We start from the raw sequence: 22286 nt of genomic DNA, 5'->3' as shown, positions 1-22286 counted from the left end.
TAAGTGTTCCCTTTATTTTTTTGAGCAGTGTATATATATATATAGTATGCAGACTTTATCATCTATATTCTGTTGGTTGAAATTTTATTTCCACTTTGGTTTTATATTGTGTTTAGTTTTAATTCAAGTGCATCTTTTGTTAATGGAGACTGAGAGACCATTTTATTTTTGTTTTTGGTTGTTTTGTTAATTTTGTTTACAGTTCCAGTGTTAAGTGTTGTTTTGAAAATAACGTGTATTTATTTTTGGCAGGATGTGCTGTCAGGACATTATTATGTCATTACCATTACATCAGTTTAAAACGGTCTTCAAACAATATTGTTGTTTATCGCAATAATTTTTGAGACAATTAATTGCTCAACAAACTTAGTTAGGCCTAATAAGAGCTCAATGAAACTAACCTCCTCACACCTATCTCATCTCTGCTGCATGAAGACTCCCTGGGAACTCCACCTGTATGATTGTTGGAACCAAACATTTTCAAAAGCTGGGTTTCCATTAACCATAGAACTCTGCAAATAGAAATTACAAAGATAAAACTACTTATTTGAAACATGGCAGTTTAACAAAACTTAGCTTTTTTTAAAGTTTTTACAATAGGATGAGGTGGTTTTTCAGCCATATCAAAAATAGGTATTTCACAATACTGCAATAAAAACATTTTTTTTCACATCACACGAGTCACATGATCAACTGCTGGATGTCACTACTGGCAGAAACAACAAAGATGACAGGAAGTAGTATTAGGATGATGGGGTTTTTTTGTGTGTGTTTTTTTTTCGGAAGATCTGCTGCTGGCTCCTGCAGAGCTCTCACAGCATCACAGTTCATAAAAAGTTGCATGTCATTCCAACATGTTGAGTCTATAATTTTTCTGTAAAATCATCAACTACAATTTCCCAAAATGTAGCTTCTCCCAACTATAAGAGGCTTGTTGCTCCAACCCCTGAATAAAACGCCAACATCTCCTCTGATTAGCTGATTGATGATGAGCGCTAACACCATGATGAATTATGAATATACTATCTGAAGTAACTGTTTACATCCGTCACTGCCCTGGGTTTAATAACTTATCATATGAACAAGCTTATTCGTATGGGATTTTAATCAGATTTCGTTTTTAATGGAAACACCACAATTACTCGGCTAATGTTGAAAAAACACAAAGATTTACACACATTTGTACTGGAAACATTACTATTTTTAGACATTTAATTCATTTTTCTCCAACACAAAGAGTCTCTTTGGTCCTGTATCAGTCCACAGTGTTAAAGCATGTGTAAAGTCAGACATAGTTTAGTCATTTTGACGGTTTGATCAGCAGCCAGTTGTCATTTCTGAGCCACTCTGCTGGAAGATAAATGTGACTGCCCTTTCTGGAAAATATTTCTAACTCTGGACTGGTTAGAGAAAGATTCCTTTGTTTTTGTTTTTGTTTTTTTCATCTTCTTCCCATTTATTTTCACTGTTCATAGGGTGTTGATGGGCTGAGCTGCTGGCAGCTGTGGCCCCTGTTGGCCTCAGACTGACCACTTGTAAAGGTCAGCAGCAGCCTGTTGGCTCCCAGGCCAGGCTGCTTTCTGGCTGCTCCTCCGCTCACAGTAGAGCTTTTGTTCAGCAGCTCGCCCTGCGCTCCACCCAGGACGCCCTGCTGAGGCTGTTGGCTTACCACCGCCATGCTCTCCGGGTTTTATGTGTCACTGTGTTTATCTCCACCGCAGCTGCTTCAAAATATTATGCATCCGATCATACTCTGTCCCCTAATATACTTCAGACAGCTAGCAGATTGTGGGATCGTCTCTGTGCGACTGACTCCTCCCTCTCCCTGAGATTCTCCGACTAGATTGCTGAAATGCGAACAGGAAAATAATTTGCTCACAGACAGCCCTTCCATCCTGTCTGTCTTTTCCTCGCCTAATGTTATCAGTTGCTTATTTAAGAAGAAGAAGAGGTGGGGGGGCAGAGAGGGGTCATTTCCTGTGTGAATCTGAAACATGTGAAGAATGTCTGGCTGCAGAAGACTGCAGCAGAAATGGAGATGATAAACATCTGCAGATTGTGTCAGTTTGGCCTGAAGAAGGCGATTAGAAACCCAGTAGAGCATTCTTCTGTTCCCTCCCAACCAAACCAGTCACTCTGTCCCTGTTCTTTGTCTTGCAGGAGAATCTGGCTTGGGGAAGTCCACACTGATCAACTCGCTCTTTCTCACCGACCTGTACTCCCCAGAATACCCCGGTCCTTCCCACAGGATCAAAAAAACTGTTCAGGTAGAGACACTCATGGAGGGCTGCTGTCCACTTGTCTCTGTCTCACCCACTGCAGTATTGTCATTCTATCTGTCTCTCTGGATTTATGTTGTCATGATAATGAAACATTGCAGTTTTATTGTATGAAGCTAAAGATTAAAGAGGTTTGCTTTACTCTGACACTAGACTGTATCAGTATCCAACCTGGTTGCTATGGTAACAGCAAGGCACCTATCTATTGCAACAGTCAAGATTGAGGCAATATTTTCCAATAACATTTTCATTATGATTTTCTAATGTCCTGCAGCCCTACTGAGCAACATAATTAATAAGATGAGGCTGATGCAGACTGGAAATATTTACATATATTCCAGGTTATAACCTGTCTGTATTATATTGAGTCAGGCTTTCTTCTGCAAAAAAACGTTATTGATTTTGATTTCCCATCGAAGCTTTCCCATCAAAAGTCTGAATATTATTTCTGAACATGAAGTTCTAAAAACACTGACTGCATTATTAAAGGATAGCTGCAGCTATAAAGAACGAGGAGACGGTTTGTGTAATCTCTGCATAATTATTGTCAGGGCCAGAACCGCAGCCACTTAATCTCATTTGTGGCCATAATTGAAGTCTAAAGTTTGGGACTAAACGTACCCAGATGTGTTGTCGTTTGAGCTGCAAAGTATAAGTGTCACATGCGTCTCTTGATTGGGTTCTGAAATAAATCTATAGGCAAACCAACATGTTTATTGGAAAATGAATAAGACGTTTGTTGCAACAGTTAGAAGCTAATTGTTGGTCTTGATTTTTATTTTTTTTACCATCAGATTATTGATTAAAAACAGATTCAGATGAGAAGAATATAAATTGATATCCAGTACCACGGAGTCTTGCACAAATATAAAAAAATACAGTTAATATTCATCTAAACTTTTAATAAAGGGTATTTTCTGTTTGATATTAATTGCAATTAAACATTTTCTTTTCAGATCAGTTAGAATTACTAAATGCTTTCCTTTTTTTTTTTTTTACCACTTCCTTTAGATTCTTGGTTTTTGATAGAATTCCCTTCACACTGTTTGACTTAGTTTACTGGTTTCCTTCCACAAACTTCTCCCAATAGTTTGCTGGAATTTTGTCCCATTCCCCCTGACAGAACAGGTTAGCTGCCCTCACACCTTCTCACACATTTCCTATAATCCAGAGATCAGGACTTTGTAAAGTTCATTCCAAAACATAGACTTTACTGTGCATAAGCCCCTCACTAAGTGATCTGGTGTGATGCTGAGTACGGTGTCCATTTGGATGACCCATTTGGGTCCACACTTTAACTTCCTTGATGATGCCTTGAGATAATTTTTCCAACCCCACTCCAGCTTTTTTGTGCACTGCACCAGTCCCTCATGCAGCTAAGCATACCTACAACATGATACTGCCACCCCGTACTTCTCAGTTGGAGTGTTCTCAGGCTGCAAACTTCCCCTTTTTTCTTCAGATGTAACAACGGTTGTTATGGCCAAAGCGTTTCATTCTGGTGTCATTAGACTCCAAGGCGAATCTCCAAAATAAACCTATTTGTATCTCAGTGTATCTCAGTTGAGAATTTTTCCTTGTAAAGAGATAACATAGAACAACTTTCATTTGACTGCAGTTCTAGGGACAGCATGCGCTCCATTGCCTGCCATCAAGCTAAATGCAGACTATGCAGAGCAGAGCCAATCAGTGGCTTCAATAATGATACTACTGCAATGAATGAGACACAAACACCACAGGGCCGTGCTGTGCTTCATTGCAGCTTGATTTAACTTATAGATAAACTTGAGGTGTGAGTAGTTTTATTTTCAGTCTGTGAATGTAGTTCAGCAGGAAGGTTGTATGAGGATTTCAACTTTAGGATTCTTAGAATTAGAACCGCAGATGAGCTGTACTTGTGGAGGAACGCAGTTCTCCTCCTGATATCTTGCCTGATTAATGATCTTTAAATGATGTCACAGAGGGTCACAGTGTGTTTCATTTGTTGCTGTGAAATGCTTGCACAGGTGTGCATCCTGTTAAAGCTACGGTATGTAACTTTTCTTAAAAAATAGTTATTTTTACATTTGTCAAACTGTCACTATGTCATGACAGCAGTAGATAAATAATCTGTGTATGATGAAGGTTTTATGACCTGGTAAGAAAAACCTAGAAGCTGGAAGGTTAGAAATCCTACTCAGATGTTTAGTCTGGTTTAATATTTACTTTCACCCTTCCTGTTGCATCAGATTTTAGTTGGTGATTATTTTAGTTTTAATAGAGAAAGATGAACTTTTTCTCACGTCAGGCAGTTTAAAGATAAACTGCTAAAAAATAACAACTGTTCAGCAATGTGTGTTCACTGTAGAACTCATACTAGTACATGACAGAGAAGAACTAGTTTGGCCACTCAGAACATGGTGGATGCAGGAGATATTCTGAAACAATAACTTTTCATTTTTTATGTGTTGTGGACTTGGGATTTTATGGATAACTTTATCTGATAGCAGTGATATAACGTTGCCAGGTTATTAGAGAGAGGTTATCTTCTACAAGATAAATGAATGCTGGATGTAATAGCTGGTTTTTGTTGTTGTTTCTCTGCTGATTTTTTGTAATTGAGCCAATTACTGCTCCATGTCAGTGTGTGTGTTGGGCCTCAAACCAAACAAGCTCCTGCCATGACAAGTATATTCTACTGAAGTATATTCTACTTCCAGGACTTTCCTGTTTCGCAGGAAAGTCCTGCCAAACAGAAGTTTGGCAGGAGGCCTGGATTAAATCCTATTTATTGGCCTCATTTCTCAAAGTGACAAAGATTCATCATACTTTTATATTTCTCTTGACTTCCTTTAAACATCATCTTCAAAACAGTGATGAAAGCAACATCCTCTTCCTGTATTTGCTACACACACAAAGTATGACAAAAATCTTCATTAGTGAGTCTAACTTGACAGGTTAAAGCTTTCAGAAGAAAACACAATGAACCCAGAAAACTGCTGTCACATCCAAAACATGGTTTGTTCAAATTCTCACTCACTGTTACTGTTTGATCGATGGGAGAAAGAACCCCTCAGAGATTTTAATTCAATTTCTCCCACTTCCTCTGGTATATATTTAAAAGTAAAACGCTGAAGTTGTCCTGATTAGGACAGATAAAGGAAGCAACAACACTTATGAAAGCTGCAAGACTTTCAGTTTTCTGTAGATGGTTCTAAATGTCAGAGTTCTGTGTTTTCAAGTGAATCTTTAGGCGATGCTTCTGCTTGCGGTGGCAGATGGAGAGGGATCACTTACAGCCCACACCTGTAGCTTGAACTGCAGCTTCCTGTTGAAGGAGAACAAGTGAAGCAGTTGGTGTAAAGAAGGGGGGGACCTCACCCTTCTCTGTTCATTCTGATCTTCTACTTTACTCTAAATCTCAGCTAATTCCTGGCAGCATACTGAGGGTCTCTGTCTATCCTCAACCCACTGCTGCTTCCAATTTGTTTACATCCCTGAGCTCTTATTAAAGGAGATTTAGGATGTGTGTGTGTAGGGGTGTTCCCACAGACTTTATGTTTCAGGATTCACCCCTTGCTTCAGTCCTTGGGTAATTGGGGGCTTTAAGTGAAGCTTACTGGTAGATCACTGAGATGATTACAACAGAGAACAGACAGCTCTTGTTCTTCAGCTCTCCAGGAACCACAGACTGAAGATTTGGACACATTTGTGGTTCCTTTATTGGTAAAGACTGCTAGAATGTGAGGACACTGTAAGGAATGCAGTTTGTCATATACTAATCCAGTTGAATTTGTTGGGGTGTTAGCTGGACGTGAGAAAACCTGGGTGGGTGTCTTTGTAGTTCCTGTCTAATTTGAGCGCATGAGGCAGGGACTTGGTGATTAGCCAACAAGCTGCCTGGGGAATGAGCACATTCTTGTCCCTCTGACGCACAAACACGTCCTGGGTTCTAGTTCAGGAACTAGTTCACTGAAGAGTTGGGTTCATTTAGCTCAGGACAAGCATGTACAGGTGTGTCATATAGGGGCAGAATCTCCTACTATCTTGCAATTTGATTTAGATTTTTAGGGCAACAATTTGATTCACAATTAATTTTCGAGTCGAAACAATTATGTTTTAATCTAAAGGTATGAAGTCTTTGTAGTTAGTTAGTTATTCACTAATCATACTTCACGGTTATGATAATTCTTTGTCACAACAGATGTGTGGATGGAGAACGTCCTGCATGGATAGAAAATGGAAACCAACAACCATTGGGTTTGTTTTATTTTTTAAAAATCAATTTGACATTTTAAATTGATTTTTAACTGTAGTAATGAGGATCAGGATTCTTATGTGAATTGATTTATTTATTTATTGTTTCTGGCATTCCTCCAGTGTCATTGGTCAGAGTACATTCTGTTGTGATGTTAGTCATTGGGGATCCGTTCTTAAGTCAGTGTGCACCAGTTGACTGTACTGGATCCTTGGCGTTGTGGGAAATTGTTTGATTTGACAGTTTGATTTGTCTGTGAAGAAAAGCTGAACATTTTGACATGTCCTGAGTCATTTGTGCTGACATATAGGTAACAGACTGAATCTGTACACTAAGAGCTATGACCTAAAAGCACATGCTCATGGCCAGCTGTATGTATTGATGTCAGATGTTGAAGGCCCCTCTGAAAGCCACATCATGCTGCCACCTCCTCCAGGACCACAGAGAAGCTTTTGGACAACTGAGGACATTTTCATTTCCTTTTCTCACTTTTCAGCTCAGCCCCGCTTGTGTGTTTTCACTCTGCCTCAGCTCCAGTTGGGTTGATCTGTTTTTTCTATAGCTCCTACCTGCTGATTCTAATTTTACCTGACTTTCATTTGCCTTTATGAAAAAACAGATACATGATTAAAAATCTCTTTTTTGACCTTGAGAAAACAATCACTGCAAACTGGGCTTCATTTATCCTAGATTCTTATATTAGCCATTAGCATGGCTAGCACTAGAAAACCATCAGTCTGTGTGTATTTCCCAGAGAATTGATTCCCTTGTCTCTGCTCTGACAAAATAAAAAGGATAAGACAGAGCAACTTTGCTGAAGTCTGTTCAGCCTTCCTGTTATCTGCCCTTTCACTCTCTCTGAACCAATGAACTGGATGTGGTAGAAAACACTCTTCTTTAAAAAAAAAAAATCAGAAGTCTTTGTGCTTATTCTGACTTCGTCTTTAAACATCTTACTGATACTGAAAACTGAAAAGTTTGAGTCTTCAACACTCATTTTAGGAATATGCATTGAAGAGTGTTGCTTATAGAAGTGACAATAGGAGAATTTCTGGTTTCTTTAGAATGATCTGTAGTGAGACTAGGAGCCCTGGAGACTTTCTGCTCTGAAAAACCTGATAAAGAAATGTAGCTGCCTTGAATAGAGAAAGAAACAATGTTTGGAGCCCAACTGGAAAAATGCAGCTGCTAGAGACTCCAGGTAGCTGCTTGGCCAGGCTGGTTTGGAAAATACAGTGAAGTATGATTGGAAACCGAGTTTCAACATAGTTTTGCTTTTACTTTAAAATCTGCTCTGATGACCTGATAATCATGTGGTTGAACCACATGCTACATAACTGCATTACTCACACAACGTCTTGGGGAAACTGACCAAATCATCCAAATAGATGTAAAGCAACATAAAGAAGTATTTGATGAATACATGAATGAGTTAGTGGAGTTTTTATTAAACTAAGTGCGACTTCTAACAGATGCCTTGGTTCAGTTTTGGAAATTTAATGTTAAATCAAGTCACATATGGTTTGAAAAGTAAAGTGTTCTTTACTTTTCTTCTTTGTCTAATATTATGAATAAACCGTTTAGATTCAGCCACATGATGATGCTAATATTAGCTTCCAGTCTGGGACTCTTTCAAAACCTCCAGTTATAAAAGTGACAGCAGATTACATCAGTAGAACTGAGGCTAGCTTAGTGTGGGTGCAGGAGGTGCAGAACATGTTTTCACAGGAAGGAAGTAAAGCATGACTTGGTAGATTGTTTTGCTTCAGAACACATGCTGTCTCACCGGGACAGTCCTTCTCCCCCTGATGCACCTGAGCAGAAAGGTGGATCTGGTCTCCAGCTTTTTCCCATGAGTTCACTGTTTTCACGGGGCGTGTCTGGGGATTGAGTCAGCCCCGTTGCGCAGTAGATGGAAGTCTGTTTCAAGCTGTCTCCACAACAATCCTACACACTTACACGACGGTCAACCCGTTAACATCTTCATAGGTCTTTTACTTTGAAACATAATCATTTATGGTTTGTTTTAAATTATACTCTTAAATGAATGCAGTTATTTTTTTGTTTTCTGTTTTTCAGCCTTCCTGGTGGGAATTTTAAATATGAATTGTTTTTTTATATGAATTAGCGTTAACATTTTATTTGATAGGGTGTGTATAATACTGACATGACACGGTCATAAACATGACGTAACACCTGACATGAACATGAACGAGTGTTTATGAATGTCTATGACTGTTGTCATGAAGTGTCATTTGGTAAATAATGACACTTTTAATGCAAAGTTGCTTTAAAAGCTGCATTGAAAGTCCATTAAAGTGCCAACTTTGCATTATTTTGTAAGTAATGACAGTTGGCACTTCTAATAAAACTGTAATGTGGCTGTTCATTTTGCTCCTTCCTCTCTGAGTGGCTTCTCAGGCTAGGTTGGTATGAGACTGGTTTCACTTCAGTTAGCACCTGTACAAGGTGTAACTTAGTTTTGGTGGTGGTGTATAAATTTCACAGCAGAAGTCGTTCATCTCTGGGACACATTAGAGTGAAGGAGCATTGTTCTCTTCCTGATAAGCAGTGGCTTTAAGGTGTAGCTCTAAAACGCATCTACAGGTGGGCCGCTTGTTAACTCAAGCATTGTGAATGAACTAATCAGAAGTTTAAAATGCTGTTGCATCATTTGACTTTACCAAATAGGTATAGTAATAAACTTCTAGCTTTGAAGTAATGAAAAAGAATTAATTTAAGTTTGTTTGGGAACCCAAACTAATTTTCATCATCCTATCTCATCTAATTTTTCTTCTGGATCTGTTCAAAAACAAACAGACTCAAAGAGCTGTCTGAGTCTGAACTTTCCCATGTGCTAATTATTTGTTGTGTATACGCGTATATAGAAATCTAATTGATTTAACACTGTAAATACCACCATATTTATGTGTATATTGCATATTTCTTACATTGTTTGCACTGTTGTGAAGCTGGCTTTAATCTCATTGTACATGTGTACAGTGACAAATATCAAATTCTTATTCTGACCCGACTGGCTGCATCTCGTCTCTCACTCAGAGGTTTCCTGTTGAAAGCATGAGGGAGGCCGAGGTCGGCTTCAGATCTGCTGATTGAATCAAAGTTGATCTGCTGATCACGAGTTGTGTCTCGACCCCACACTGGTCTGCTGATCAAAGCCCACTCTACCCCTCCAGCCCCCACCTTATTGATGCCTTCAGAGGCATCTTTGTTCTCTTGGTTCTTCCTCGCCAAACAAACATGATCCATGCTGCTCTTACTTGTTATGCTGTGGATTCTTCCATTGTTTTATGGGAACTTCCATGTTGTGACTGCTCTGTTTGTTTTATCTCCAGTTCTCCTCAGTAAAGTGTTTCTAAATGAGACTCTAACTGACACAAACCCCATTTCCTACACTTGTTCTTATTGATGACAGGTGGAGCAGTCCCAGGTTCTGATAAAGGAAGGAGGGGTCCACCTTCTGCTGACCATCGTTGACACGCCTGGCTTTGGGGACGCCGTAGACAACAGTAACTGGTGAGCTCATCTATAGGTTACTGTTGATGGCTCCAAAAATATTCATTTTGCTTAATCTTTGCCCCATTTTATCTGGTTTTAGTCACAAACATTTGTGTATTTTATTTTAATGTTCTGTGATAAAAGGTTAACAGAAATGTGAAGTGGAAGAAAAATTATTTGTGGTTTTCAACATTTTTTACTATAAAACATCTGAAAAAGAGTGTGGGGCATGTTTGCATCAATCCACTGGCAGGAAGAACTGCCAATTGCAGTTCAGCAGTAGTCATGTAGAGGGACATAGCAAATAAATGACTAGTGCTGTGTCTGGTGAAAACACTGCACATTACTGACACCATATCCTCATGGTGAAACGTGGTGGTGGCAGCATCATCATGGGGGAAAACTGTTCTTCAGCAGGGAAGCTGGTCAGACTTTCTGGAAAATTGGATTTAGCAAATTTTGGAAAGAAACTTTGTAGTCAGACAATGAGCTTCAGCTCTACAAGCAGTTCTACAAGCAGACAGGCTCTCCATCCGACCCAAATGAACTTGAGCTGGCAGTTTATAAAAGACAGAGGAAGCAAGTTTATATTGAAAGCTGCTCGCCCTGTGAAACCTGCTTCTAAACAGTATTCATTCATGGAGGATGAACACAAACACACACCGTATTTTTCAGATTTCAATCAGTGCAAAAGTTTGGAAACCATGTATTATTTTCCTTCTACTTGACTGCTTTGTGCTGGTCTGTCACATAACATCCCAATAAAATACATTGAAGCTTGGCAAGTTTATAGATGTTAGACTGTAGAGCAGAATGTTAGACATCCATCTTTTTTTTTTGTTCTGATATTTAACCTTGAATTCTAAACCCCTCTCCCCTCTCCAGCTGGCAGCCGGTGACCGACTACATTGACAATAAGTTTGAAGACTTCCTCAACTCAGAGTCGCGGGTCAACAGACGTCTGATGCCGGACAGCAGAGTGCACTGCTGCCTGTACTTCATCGCTCCGTCTGGTCATGGGTGAGTGCTGCTGGGTAGTTTCAAGTTGTGACTGCTAACAGGCAGTCACACTGTTACGCTGCCGCCCCGGCTGTATGCTAGCTCCCCTCAGGCCCATCCTGCCTGCGGCTTCGTAGCTGGCTAAGCGGCTGGAATAATATTGGTGTAATCTGCCCTGAGCTCACTGACCTGGAGACCTCATTCCTCTCATCTGCTGCTGCTCCTGCCAAACTTCCTCACACACACACACAGACACACACCACGCCACACAGGACTCCTTAACCAGAAGAGGGTTTGTTTTTGATGCTTGTTGAGCCTGTTGGCCCACAGTGACCCGGTGTGCTGGACTGTGTCCACCTCTGAGGTCCGCCACCATATGGGCTGAGTTTATTTGCAGCATCTGCTGCTGAATGGGGAGTCTGGGCTTCTGCTCTTCAGACTGTCAAAACAACAGCTTTTATAGGCTGGGAATATGTCCTAAACATGTTGATAGCAATGCTGATTCTAATTCAGATATTATTGGCCTTCTATTGTAATAAGTTTGTGTGTGTAATGGTCCCAGTCAGGTGCCTGAGTCGGTGCAATTTGTTATCTGTAGTTCTGGTCGTGAAACCCACCAGACCCTGCCTTAGACACTCCCACTATGGTAGCAAACTGACAGCTGCACATGGGCTCCTTAAATCTGTCGCACCATACAGATCAACATTGCTTTCTGAATGAACCCAGTATCGTGAATTCTTCTCTGTCCTACTAACTGAAACCTTGTGACTTGCTGCTGTTTCCAGGCTGAAGCCGCTAGACATTGAATTTATGAAGCGGTTACATGAAAAAGTCAACGTCATTCCCCTCATCGCCAAAGCTGACACAATGACTCCGGAAGAGTGTCAACAGTTCAAAAAACAGGTGTGTGTTTACCGTCTGCCTGCAGCTGCACTCAGCCTCCTCTTCACTTCTACAGTTTTACTGAGTTCTTTTGATCCACTGCTGTTTCTCTTTACTAGTTTCCTTTGAATCATGAAGGCATCCTCAGGCTGTCCCTCCTAAAACTAACATTGTTTTTTATGTCACTAAAAAGAAACATGTTTAGTGTTCTAAAGGTGTTCTAAATCCAACAAATACACCTTAAATGTATTGATTAAAGACTAGTTTAAATAATTGCACACTTTATTACTGCTCTGTTTTGGGCCTACATTTGCCCAAAACAAAGCTTGGGAGTACTTACTTAGGAACTAGCATAGCATAGCCGAGCGCAATAGGTAGGATGTGAGCAGCGCTTACACAAGGGTGATTGGCAGCACTTGTTTCTGACTGCTGTATGTCTGTAGATGCCAATAGGAGCTCAGAGAGGAGGCAGAGATGATCTGCCTCATTTTATACTGTCAAGACATAGTGACAGTTTTAGCAAATATGTTAAAAAAAAACACACACACAAAAAACAGATCTACATCAGAATTACATCCTGCAGCTTTAACAGGAAACTTCTACCTCTTCATCATACCTGGATACTGGTACACAGTCTCATGTTCATTGAAGAAACCACATTTGAATTGTCAGTCACTGTGACTTCAGGACACAGAGTTCATAACGTCCTGTTGATTTCTCTGTTCTGTCATGGTTGATATTTTGCCCCACCTACTTTTTTTTCCTTTTAACTCACTTTTGTCATGTTTGATGTTGTTTTTAAATTAATGCCTCATCCAAACTGTCCTGATTATACCGTATTAAAGAAACAGACCTAGTTATTATTTGATAAATATGGAGGCAGATTATTTTCCTGTTGATGCTGTAAAGTGTTTGAGATTCTGCATCAGCCTGCAGGATTTTCTCTGCACTCTAATATCTCCAGATCAGCCATTTGTTACATTACAGCTCATATTAATTTGTTTTGTTCATTTGGAAATGTTTCTGATTCAATCATTTTAGTTTAATAAATTAAAATCAATTTATTACATAACATATCTTTATTATGTAGCCTCATAGACTACATCCACTTTTGTGTTGTTTAATGACACTGATAACAGCTGCACTAATGCTGCTTTATACTTTACAATGTCAGAGCAACCTGGCTGATGGTCGGACCCCCTGCTGTGTATTGACTCCCTTCAGCTGTAACTATTGATGTTTCTGGGTGTTTGTCTCACATCCCACATCCCTCTGTTCCTGTGCTGCACGCAGATCATGAAAGAAATCCATGAGCATAAAATCAAAATCTACGACTTCCCAGAGACGGACAATGAGGAGGAGATGAAGATGATCAGAAAAATCAAGGTCAGCTCCTCCTTGATGCTCCTCTGTGACATTTGAAATGGTTTCAGATGCATGTTTCTGGTCATGCATCTGAAACGGTGGTCTCTAGCAGTGGTCCATGCGCCGTGTAACCGGCGTCCTCTCCCTTCCTGCAGGATCGTTTGCCTCTCGCTGTAGTTGGCAGCAACACGATCATCGAGGTCAACGGGAAGCGGGTCCGGGGCAGGCAGTACCCCTGGGGCGTGGCTGAAGGTGAGAGCTGTTAGCTCATCAATAGCAGCCAATGGGACATCCCACTCATGAATACCTCACAGTTTCCATTCCATGCATGTTGAGCTGCTGACACACTGGAAAATAGAATATTAGAAAAAAGTTCACTTATTTCAGTAATTTATCACTAAGAGAAACGCATCATGTAGATTATTTCACACATGCAAATTCTTTTTCTGATCCACCTTGTCAACTTCCTAAAATAATGGACTAAGTCATTTTTTGCCAAAAGCTATTTTGGCAAAGAAATCCCTCCTTTTTATTGCCAAAAGATGATTTAGATGAAAAAATAATCACTTTTGGAAAAAAAGACCAAGGCCATTATTTTAGGAAGGTGACGATACTGAAATATACTGAATGAGAGAGTGACAAGAGGAGAGAATGTGAATCAAATATATTGAAATGTGTGGTAATATGTGACAGTAATAGTGTGAATATTTTTGAAATGCATTGTGAATATTTTAAGTTCCCAACATCAGCTTGTTTTTGATGACGAGATGACTAACTTATAGCAAATTAAGGCATATAAAGTTCATATGCCTTAATTCTTATAGCTCAAGTGAAGAAAAGCTTAATCAGAATAAAAGATTGTCACTCTGAGGCAGGCAGCAGGACAGACCACAGATTTCATTTTACTCAGAGGATGTGAAAGTCTCATGCTGTTTGACGTGACACAGGAAGCTGCCGTGGCTCTGTGGGAAGACCTGTTGAACATCTGCAGCCCACAGAGCAGCAGATGACTGAAGCAGTAAACACAAGTTAAACATCATAAAGAATCTGCTTGGATCAATATGGAAAAACCTAGCTGAAGGACTGAACACAACACGACCAATTAGACGAGTTGTAGGCGTGCTGCTATGAAACTGGTTTTGGGCGAGGGTGGGCCGTCCTCTGGGAGGGAGATCTGGAATACCAAAAATGTTTTTGGCAACATGTCAGCATAAATATAAAGAGCAGGCGGGAAGAGAGCGAGACGGAGGGCAAGGTCCCTGAGAAGCTATGCAAGTCACTCTACCACAGAGAAACCTCAGAGGACTGTGGTGAGCTTCACTGTGGAGGAATGCATGGGCTGCCACACTGTGGCATGTTATGGTACTGCAGCAGGCAGGCTAGTTTTTATCTTGCTTGGTTCCACACTGAGCTGCTGCCTGGTGCACATTTAGATGTAATGAATAGTGATTTAGTTTTCAAGGAAAGTCTGAAACATAAGGTCAGAGTTTGGGAACACTGTGACTCCTCACTGTTAGCAGCTCTGTTTCGATCATTTCTCTTTTATCTGCAGTTGAAAATGGAGACCACTGTGATTTTACTATTCTCCGTAACATGCTGATAAGGTGAGTGAAAACCCACATCTCTACAGCCTTTACAGCCTAAAGAGCCATTTTTACACTCAGGACAGTTAGTTAAATCTCATTTAGAGCCACAAATTTTAGATGACTTTCTGAAAAAGACAGCTTATAATTTTAGATGAATATCTTCTACAGGAAATGTGTTGTCCTTTTGAAAGAACCACCATTTGATTTCTATTTTTAGGATTTAAAATAAAAATCAAATTATAAAGGACTGTTTGTTGTTATATCTAAAATTAAAAATATTAGCTGGTTCTTCTTAATTTTTTGCCAAAGTTATTAAGAACCATTGTTGCAGGTTGTTGACCCCTGGTTTACATGATCTCAGTTGCATGACATTGCAGCTTACCAAACGAAAAGTCCTGTTGATTCATCCCATAGAGGAGGTAACAGGCTTCTTCTTGGTTTCAGGACTCATATGCAAGACCTGAAGGATGTCACTAACAACGTCCACTATGAGAACTACCGCAGCAGGAAGCTGGCTGCTGTCACCTATAATGGTGTTGACAACAATAAGAACAAGGGCCAGCTAACCAAGTGAGTTTACCACACCAACCTCCTACAGGTCACATTGATGAAGAAAAGGCTCCTAGGATTAGCTTAGCAGCCCAGCTGGAGGTTCTGGGAGCTGATTGCTCCCAGTTTGACCCTGAAGTTTCCTTTAGACCACAGGCTGACTAAAGCTTCACTGATTCCTTGTCCAAACGAGCCAGCACTAACCCCCACTAACTGGTCATCAGCTGGATTTAATCCCACTCTAACTGAATCCCCATCTGACTGCTAAACCAATAGCTCCAACTGTCTCTATCCACCAGCACACTGTCACAAGCTAATGCATGATTTATGGCAGCATGCTAAGTGTCTGTGCATTTCTTTCTTTCTTTGTTTTTAGACCTGACACACCTGATGACATGTAAGTTACCTCACTTCTTCACTCCCTTGAGAAAAGGCTCCAGCTTCGCCTCTCTCCTGACTCCTATCTTATTTTCAGCTGCATTGCTTTTAGTCTGTTTGCTCTCTGTGAAATATGGAGGTTTTATCAGGGAATACTAAGTCCTTACCAGGTAGAGGAATTGGGTGAATACAACATGAGATGTACATGAAACCTAACATGCTTGTTTTCTAAAAACTGAAGAACCATAGGGTTCATTCTCACCCGCCGTTTAGCCCACTTTAATTCCAACTGCAGTTTGTTACACATCCTGTTATTGCTGTTCGTCTCACCTTGCATTTACCTTACTCCTAAACCATTCACTGTTGGACATAGATGAATATTTTCGTCTGGAATCAGTAAAATCTTTATAAATGCTAAAACATTCAGCTGTGTAAGCTAGCTTTGAGCTAGCTCACAGGCCTCGCTGGTGAGCTTTTAGAATCACCAGCTAGGCCGGATTATGATGACACTTTACTGAACGATAAATTGTCCCAGAAATGAAATGCTGTTAAACCATATTGTCATCTTTTTGACCATTTTCAACTAATATAGTTATAATAATGGAATGTCAATGCACACCCTCTGAAAAAGAGCATCCATTTATAAAATCATTTAACAGTGAAACTAGAAAACATTTTAAATATTCAAAATAAATCAACAAAATAACCAAATCAGCATTAGCTAAAACGGATCATTAGTTATTATGTTTCAACAATATTAATCAGCTTAGGCAGGGAAAACAGGCAAGAAAAAAGAGCAAACTAACCTCTTGGTTCTCTGTGTCAAATGTTTGCAGTATTAAAGGGAATCATCTCTTTGAGATCATTATTAATTTATCGTGCGGTTAGTTGATTTGTTGCTTATCGTGACACAAACAGATCATTTATATTCACCATTGTGCTTCAGATGTATAAACCCCCCTCAGCTCCCACTGGGCCTTCCAGGCAGATGTTAGAATGCTGATCGTTGTGTTTTAGTATTTCTCAGAGATCTGGCTGGAAGTCAGAGGGAACGTAGTTCATCTGGATGACTAGCTGGTTTTCAGCCACGATGAGAGCCTTCCCAATACATCATAATGAATATCCGTGAAGTGATATTAGCTTCCATCCCTTCTCCTCAGAGGGAAACAAGGAGCCAGTTTACCTCTCTGTATGTGAAACTCTGGTTGGTTCTGCTTCCTTTCTCTGTCAGCTCTCTCTGAAAGCAGTCTGCTATAGAAGGCTTCCAGTGACAACAGTCATCTAGAGCTTTCCCTCCTTTTCTACGTCTACTGTTGGGAATTGTTCCTCTGGGAGGTGAAGAGCCTGTGAGCATCTGCTGTGTATGAACCTGTGTCCATGTCTCCAGGAGCCCCCTAGCTCAAATGGAGGAGGAGCGGCGCGAGCACGTGGCCAAGATGAAGAAGATGGAGCTGGAAATGGAGCAAGTGTTTGACATGAAGGTCAAAGAGAAGGTCCAGAAGCTCCAAGACTCTGAAGTGGAGGTACACAGCTGAGGAGGGATTAAATCTGTTTGTTTCCCTGAGCAGATCTCAGAACGGATTCTATTGTCTCTGCAGCTCCAGAAGCGTCATGAGCAGATGAAGAAAAACCTGCAAGCTCAGTACAAAGAGCTGGAAGAGAAGCGGCGTCAGTTTGAGGAGGAGGTGAACACCTGGGAGACTCACCAGAGGATCCTGGAGCAGCAGAAGCTAGAACTTAACAGGTAATGGAATGGAATAAATCTTTATTCGTGTTCAACATGGAATATGTCAGAGGGAAAAAATAATGGGAGAAGTAATAATCAACCTTTAAAACCAAAAAAAGTTTTTTTAAACTTTTATCTGAACATATCCAGTTCAAAAAGGCATAGGAAGACGCCAAAGCTTATTAACCTTACACACAGCTGTTAGTCAGACTTAAACTTTATTGTCACTAAACAAAGATGGAACAGTAAATTTGACAGCGAGAAGTTGTTGCTTGGCTACCGGAGTACACAGAAAAAATACTGAAAAACTGTAAGAGTGACTATAAATACATATACTTAGGGCTGGCATGTAGGGCTGGGCAATCAATAGATCAATCAATAGAAAATACATCTGGTAGAACGTTAAATAATTTCGCTGAAATCCGATCCAGAATCACACAGCATTCTGGGAGATGTAGGCGGATTAAAGACTTTAGCCACTCAACGTCTTACAATTTGCTGAGCTAGGTTGGTGGTATCAACTAAGTCTCTCACTATTTGGTTACCTAGCAACAACTTGTTGCGTAACATGTATATCAGCAGGTTCAGGTTTTGCCACCGTGAATCAGAAATGCTTCAGAATATAAAAACAACAGCATGGAGGGAAGGGAGAAAATCAGGACACCAAGTCCAGGGAAAACCAGATAAAACAGAAAAGATCACATCGCCAGTTCAGCAGGATTTTAGATATTTAAAACAGAAATACTAATCAACAATTATTTATTGATATTGACTGACATGAAATGTTAATATTGTGATATATGTTTCAGCCATATCACCCTGCCCTATATACAACTGTATACAGGTGCAGGTAAATAATAATGAAGTAAATACAAATGAATAAAATGAAAAATCTAGAATAAGCATTATACAAACAATTATTTATATATATATATCTATATATACAGTACATAGATATATGTGTAACCAAAAGTTTGGACACACCTTTTAATTCAATGAGTTTCCTTTATTTTCATGACTATTGACATTGTAGATTCACACTGAAGAGATCTGAGATCTGGCATCAAAGAAGAGAGAAGGCATCAAAACTATGAATAACACATGTGGAAATATGCACTAAACAAAAAAGTGTAAAACAACTGAAAATACCCCTTATATTCTAGTTTCTTCAAAGTAGCAACCTTTTGCTGTGATTACTGCTTTGCACACACTCTGCATTTTCTTGATGAGCTTCAAGAGGTCGTCACCTGAAATGGTTTTCTCTTCATAGGTGTGCCCTGTCAGGTTAATAAGTGGGATTTCTTGCCTTATAAATAGTCATGAAAATAAAGAAAACCCATTGAATTAGAAAGGTGTGTCCAAACTTTTGGTCTGTACTGTATACATCTATCTATCGATCTATCTATATATATATATATATATCTTTTCATAGATCCATGTCTTGTTATAATGTCAGGAACATGGTGACAGTTTAAGAAATATATATTTATAAAAGTTACATACTACAGCTTTAATGTTGTCTGATTCCTATAGCAATGCTCTCTCATCAGGTTTTAGATCAGATAAATGTGTTACTGATAAATGTTTTGAGTTGTAACTCTGCAATTCTGCTCTGGTTTCTGCAGGACCATTGACAAGGGCAAGAAGAAGAAGATCTTTTAATCTTTCTCTGGACTGTTGGTTCTGATCTGCCAAGCTGCCAATCATCTGCTGATCAAAGTACTCCCACCGTTTGACCACCTTACTGTGTGACTATCAAGTGAAAGCCAGTGGGCAGCAGCATAGTCTGAGTTTAACCTTAAATAACTCATTATTTCTTTTCTGGATCTATTTTGGGGCACACAAATGTACGCAAAGAAGCATGACTACTATTTTATCTTCCTGATTCAAACAGACGGAGTTCAGTCATTCTTTGCCCTTTGTTCTTCTGCTTTGGGAATATTTCATGCTGCACAATCTTTTCAAGCCAAAACCCAAACAAAGGGTCAGCCCACCACTTCCTGTACACTCAAAGTGTGAGGCTGCAGTTAGCATGAGCCACTGCTGCTTTAATTAAAACTGTAACCAGGTATAGCAGTGTTTACTCATGATTGTTCATAATTTCTTCCCTTCTGTTCTTTCCTGTTGGCCTGTGGATAGAAACTGTGTTTAATGTGAGTGTTGTAGATGGTGTTGCCCCTGGAAACCAAACGGACTCCTCAGTGGGCTCACGCAGAGCGGAACCAATCAGGAGAGGGCGTTGTGCAGTCGGTGCTTGGATTAGACTTTTGGAGCTTCTACAGATTTTGCATAAGAATATTTTCCAACAGAAACTTCTTTTGAAAGATGAAGCAGACTGACTGTCTGTCCTGCTTCAAGTTGACAGTAAACATCAGTTGGACTGCATCTATTTTTTGTAATGTTATGTTTTAATGTACAAAGTCACAAAATAAAACTGTGATGGCGAAAATAAAGGATATTCATTGTAAGTCACAACATTTTAGAGCGTTTCATGGCACAATAACTTTCAGTACAAATAGATTAGTGAGGAAAAAATGCAGTAGCCATTAGTTAGCCAGCTGACCAGCAGTGTGCAGCAACAGGTGGGGAAAGGGCAGCACTTTGTGCCTCCGGACACTTAAGCATGTTCTCTCATAAAAGTCACTTTAATCAGAAATTCTGCAGTTTGGAAAGTGTCACTTTTTAAAACATTGGCTTAAATTAAAGCGACTGCCAGCCCAGTGTGCTGATGTAACATATTGAGCTCGTTTCACGTTAGCTTTGAGTTAAAGGTTTGGAGTTGGCTGCAGGAATTTAGCACAACAGTACAAGATGTTAGTAAATGAAATGTAGTTCTTTTGTCGGGGTCCAAGGTCATCTCCAGTATTTTAGTTTGGTTGAAGGTCGAGGTTTTCTGCACACAAACTCAAACAGCCCAAAGAGCCAGTCGACACCAGGAAAACCTGGTGTAAGCTGAGTTGTGAGGTGGCCCTAATTTAATGCATTGAAAATGCCTTTATTCACATATTTATTATCTACAGTTCAAATAAAAAGTGTTTCATCCTTTGGATATTTTACCCTTTTATTGCTTTTACTAATGAATAAATGTTTTTTTGGTTGTTTTTGACAAAAACTTTTTCATCAAAGGAAAAACTGACTTTTACTAAATTATGAAAAATAAAAATATGAAAGATAAAATAATCTAGTCAATAGGTTATTCTATCAGTTAGCTGCAACCTTTGGCTGGTCAGCTGACTTTCAGTCAGTCAACTGACTTTTTTGTTTGCTGACTGAAAAACCTGTGAATTTTTTTTTGTTTGACTTGTAAAAAAAAGTTTACAAGTCAAACTTTTTTTAGTCAGACCTGTAAAAACACTGTTGCAGTAATCAATGTGACTAAAGATAAACACATCATGAATGAGTTTCTCTAGATCTGGCAGAGACATTAGTCTTCTAATCCTGGAAATGTTCTTCAGGTGATAGAAGGCCGACTTTATAACTGTCTTTCTGTGTCTCTGAAGGTTCAGGTCAGAGTTCATCACTACACCCAGATTTCAGCCTGATCTCTAGTTTCTATCTGTAAATCTGAAGCTGTGCATTGACTATCATTCCTCTTTGGGTCCAAAGATAACTTCAGTTTTGTTTCTGTTCATCTGGAGAAGGTTTTGGCACATCCACACATTTATCTGTTCTCAACATCTGTTCAGTGATTGGATGGCTTCAGGGTCTGTGCACATTCATGTAGACAACACATGAAAAAGAGAAATATAGAACTCATTCAGACCACAACAGACTTTTAATTTTTGTATTATCATGATGCTCCCCAGGCCATCGTAGAAAGCCAAGTAGTCTATATCAAAAATCCCCTCTGTTGCTGATGTTCTCTGTGACCAGATCCGTTTGGCCAGCATCAAATAGAAAGCTAAACAGATCAAACACCACCAACCTTTAGGATATTGTGGCCTTAAAGCTAAACGTTCCGCAGTTTGCCCAGTAGGTGGCAGCATAACATTCCAAAGCACTACTTCTTGATAGTAAGATATGGCCCTGTCCCTGGATGAGCCATATCTCTGTGTCTGAACTTTAACCAGGACACAGCTGCTTTTACTGCAATTCTGTGGAGCAAAGGCAACCCAACCTCCCCCACACCCACCGCCCCATTTCTGTTGGCTTTACCTCTGACCCATTAAGCAGATGTCCTCCCTCTTACCTCCATGCCACTATTCTTCCTACAGAACAGATTAAAGGTCTTATTAAAAGCACAAGGCTCCAGTGGTCTCATCAGTGTGTTGTTTTACTATGTAGGAGTTCTAACAGGTAAAATAATGTCCTGGCTAGTAAAGTTTGTTGGTGTTCTTTGTGTTTTCCGGAAGTTTCCTGGAATCATTTGCAAAGTCCAAGGGAAGACTGCCAGGGGCCATAGGTAAACACAGGATGTTCCCACGGCAACACCTTGAGTTATTGTAGAGTTTATGGGCTGTTTCTTGTCACACAAGTGGTTCTTAATTAAATATTCCTACTTTCCTCTTTGGTATAAAGTAGTCAACACAGCCGGGATTCTTCATTAGTTTTAAGGCTGAGGAAGTCAGTATTTGCTGTTACCTGGACTTCTGTCCCTGTACGGTGATAAAGTCATGCGATCTGAGCTCGGATCACATAACAATTCCAGAAGGAAAACCCAGACATTCCTTACCCAGCAGTAATCTAACTCATTCTGGCAGACCAGAAGGCATGTACAATCCCTCCCTGGAATAAAAATGAGGGTTCCAGAACATATCCTGGTCCAA

The 22286-nt window shown here is 39.8% G+C and overlaps 1 protein-coding gene across 2 annotated transcripts in view; it reads left to right on the top strand.

Annotated features, from left to right (window-relative positions):
- The window catches only part of LOC102233855 (septin-7), a 33304-nt gene extending 13316 nt beyond the window's left edge, over window positions 1-19988 (top strand). The window contains exons 4-15 of one of the 2 annotated variants that reach the window (XM_023345188.1): window positions 2161-2267; window positions 9953-10053; window positions 10921-11055; window positions 11820-11937; window positions 13210-13302; window positions 13437-13533; window positions 14834-14885; window positions 15312-15437; window positions 15793-15813; window positions 17182-17317; window positions 17393-17538; window positions 19146-19988. In XM_023345188.1, coding sequence (XP_023200956.1) covers window positions 2161-2267; window positions 9953-10053; window positions 10921-11055; window positions 11820-11937; window positions 13210-13302; window positions 13437-13533; window positions 14834-14885; window positions 15312-15437; window positions 15793-15813; window positions 17182-17317; window positions 17393-17538; window positions 19146-19182 — 1169 coding nt within the window. In that variant the 3' untranslated portion in view covers window positions 19183-19988. The remainder of the gene's footprint in view (window positions 1-2160; window positions 2268-9952; window positions 10054-10920; window positions 11056-11819; window positions 11938-13209; window positions 13303-13436; window positions 13534-14833; window positions 14886-15311; window positions 15438-15792; window positions 15814-17181; window positions 17318-17392; window positions 17539-19145) is intronic. The other variant, XM_023345189.1, reaches the window with a different exon arrangement.
- The last annotated feature ends 2298 nt before the right edge of the window (window positions 19989-22286 follow it).

This window comes from Xiphophorus maculatus, chromosome 13, assembly GCF_002775205.1.
Source record: "Xiphophorus maculatus strain JP 163 A chromosome 13, X_maculatus-5.0-male, whole genome shotgun sequence".
Classification (NCBI taxonomy): Eukaryota; Metazoa; Chordata; class Actinopteri; order Cyprinodontiformes; family Poeciliidae; genus Xiphophorus; species Xiphophorus maculatus.
Note: the sequence above shows the minus strand (reverse complement) of the source record. Positions and strands in the feature narration are given on the sequence as shown.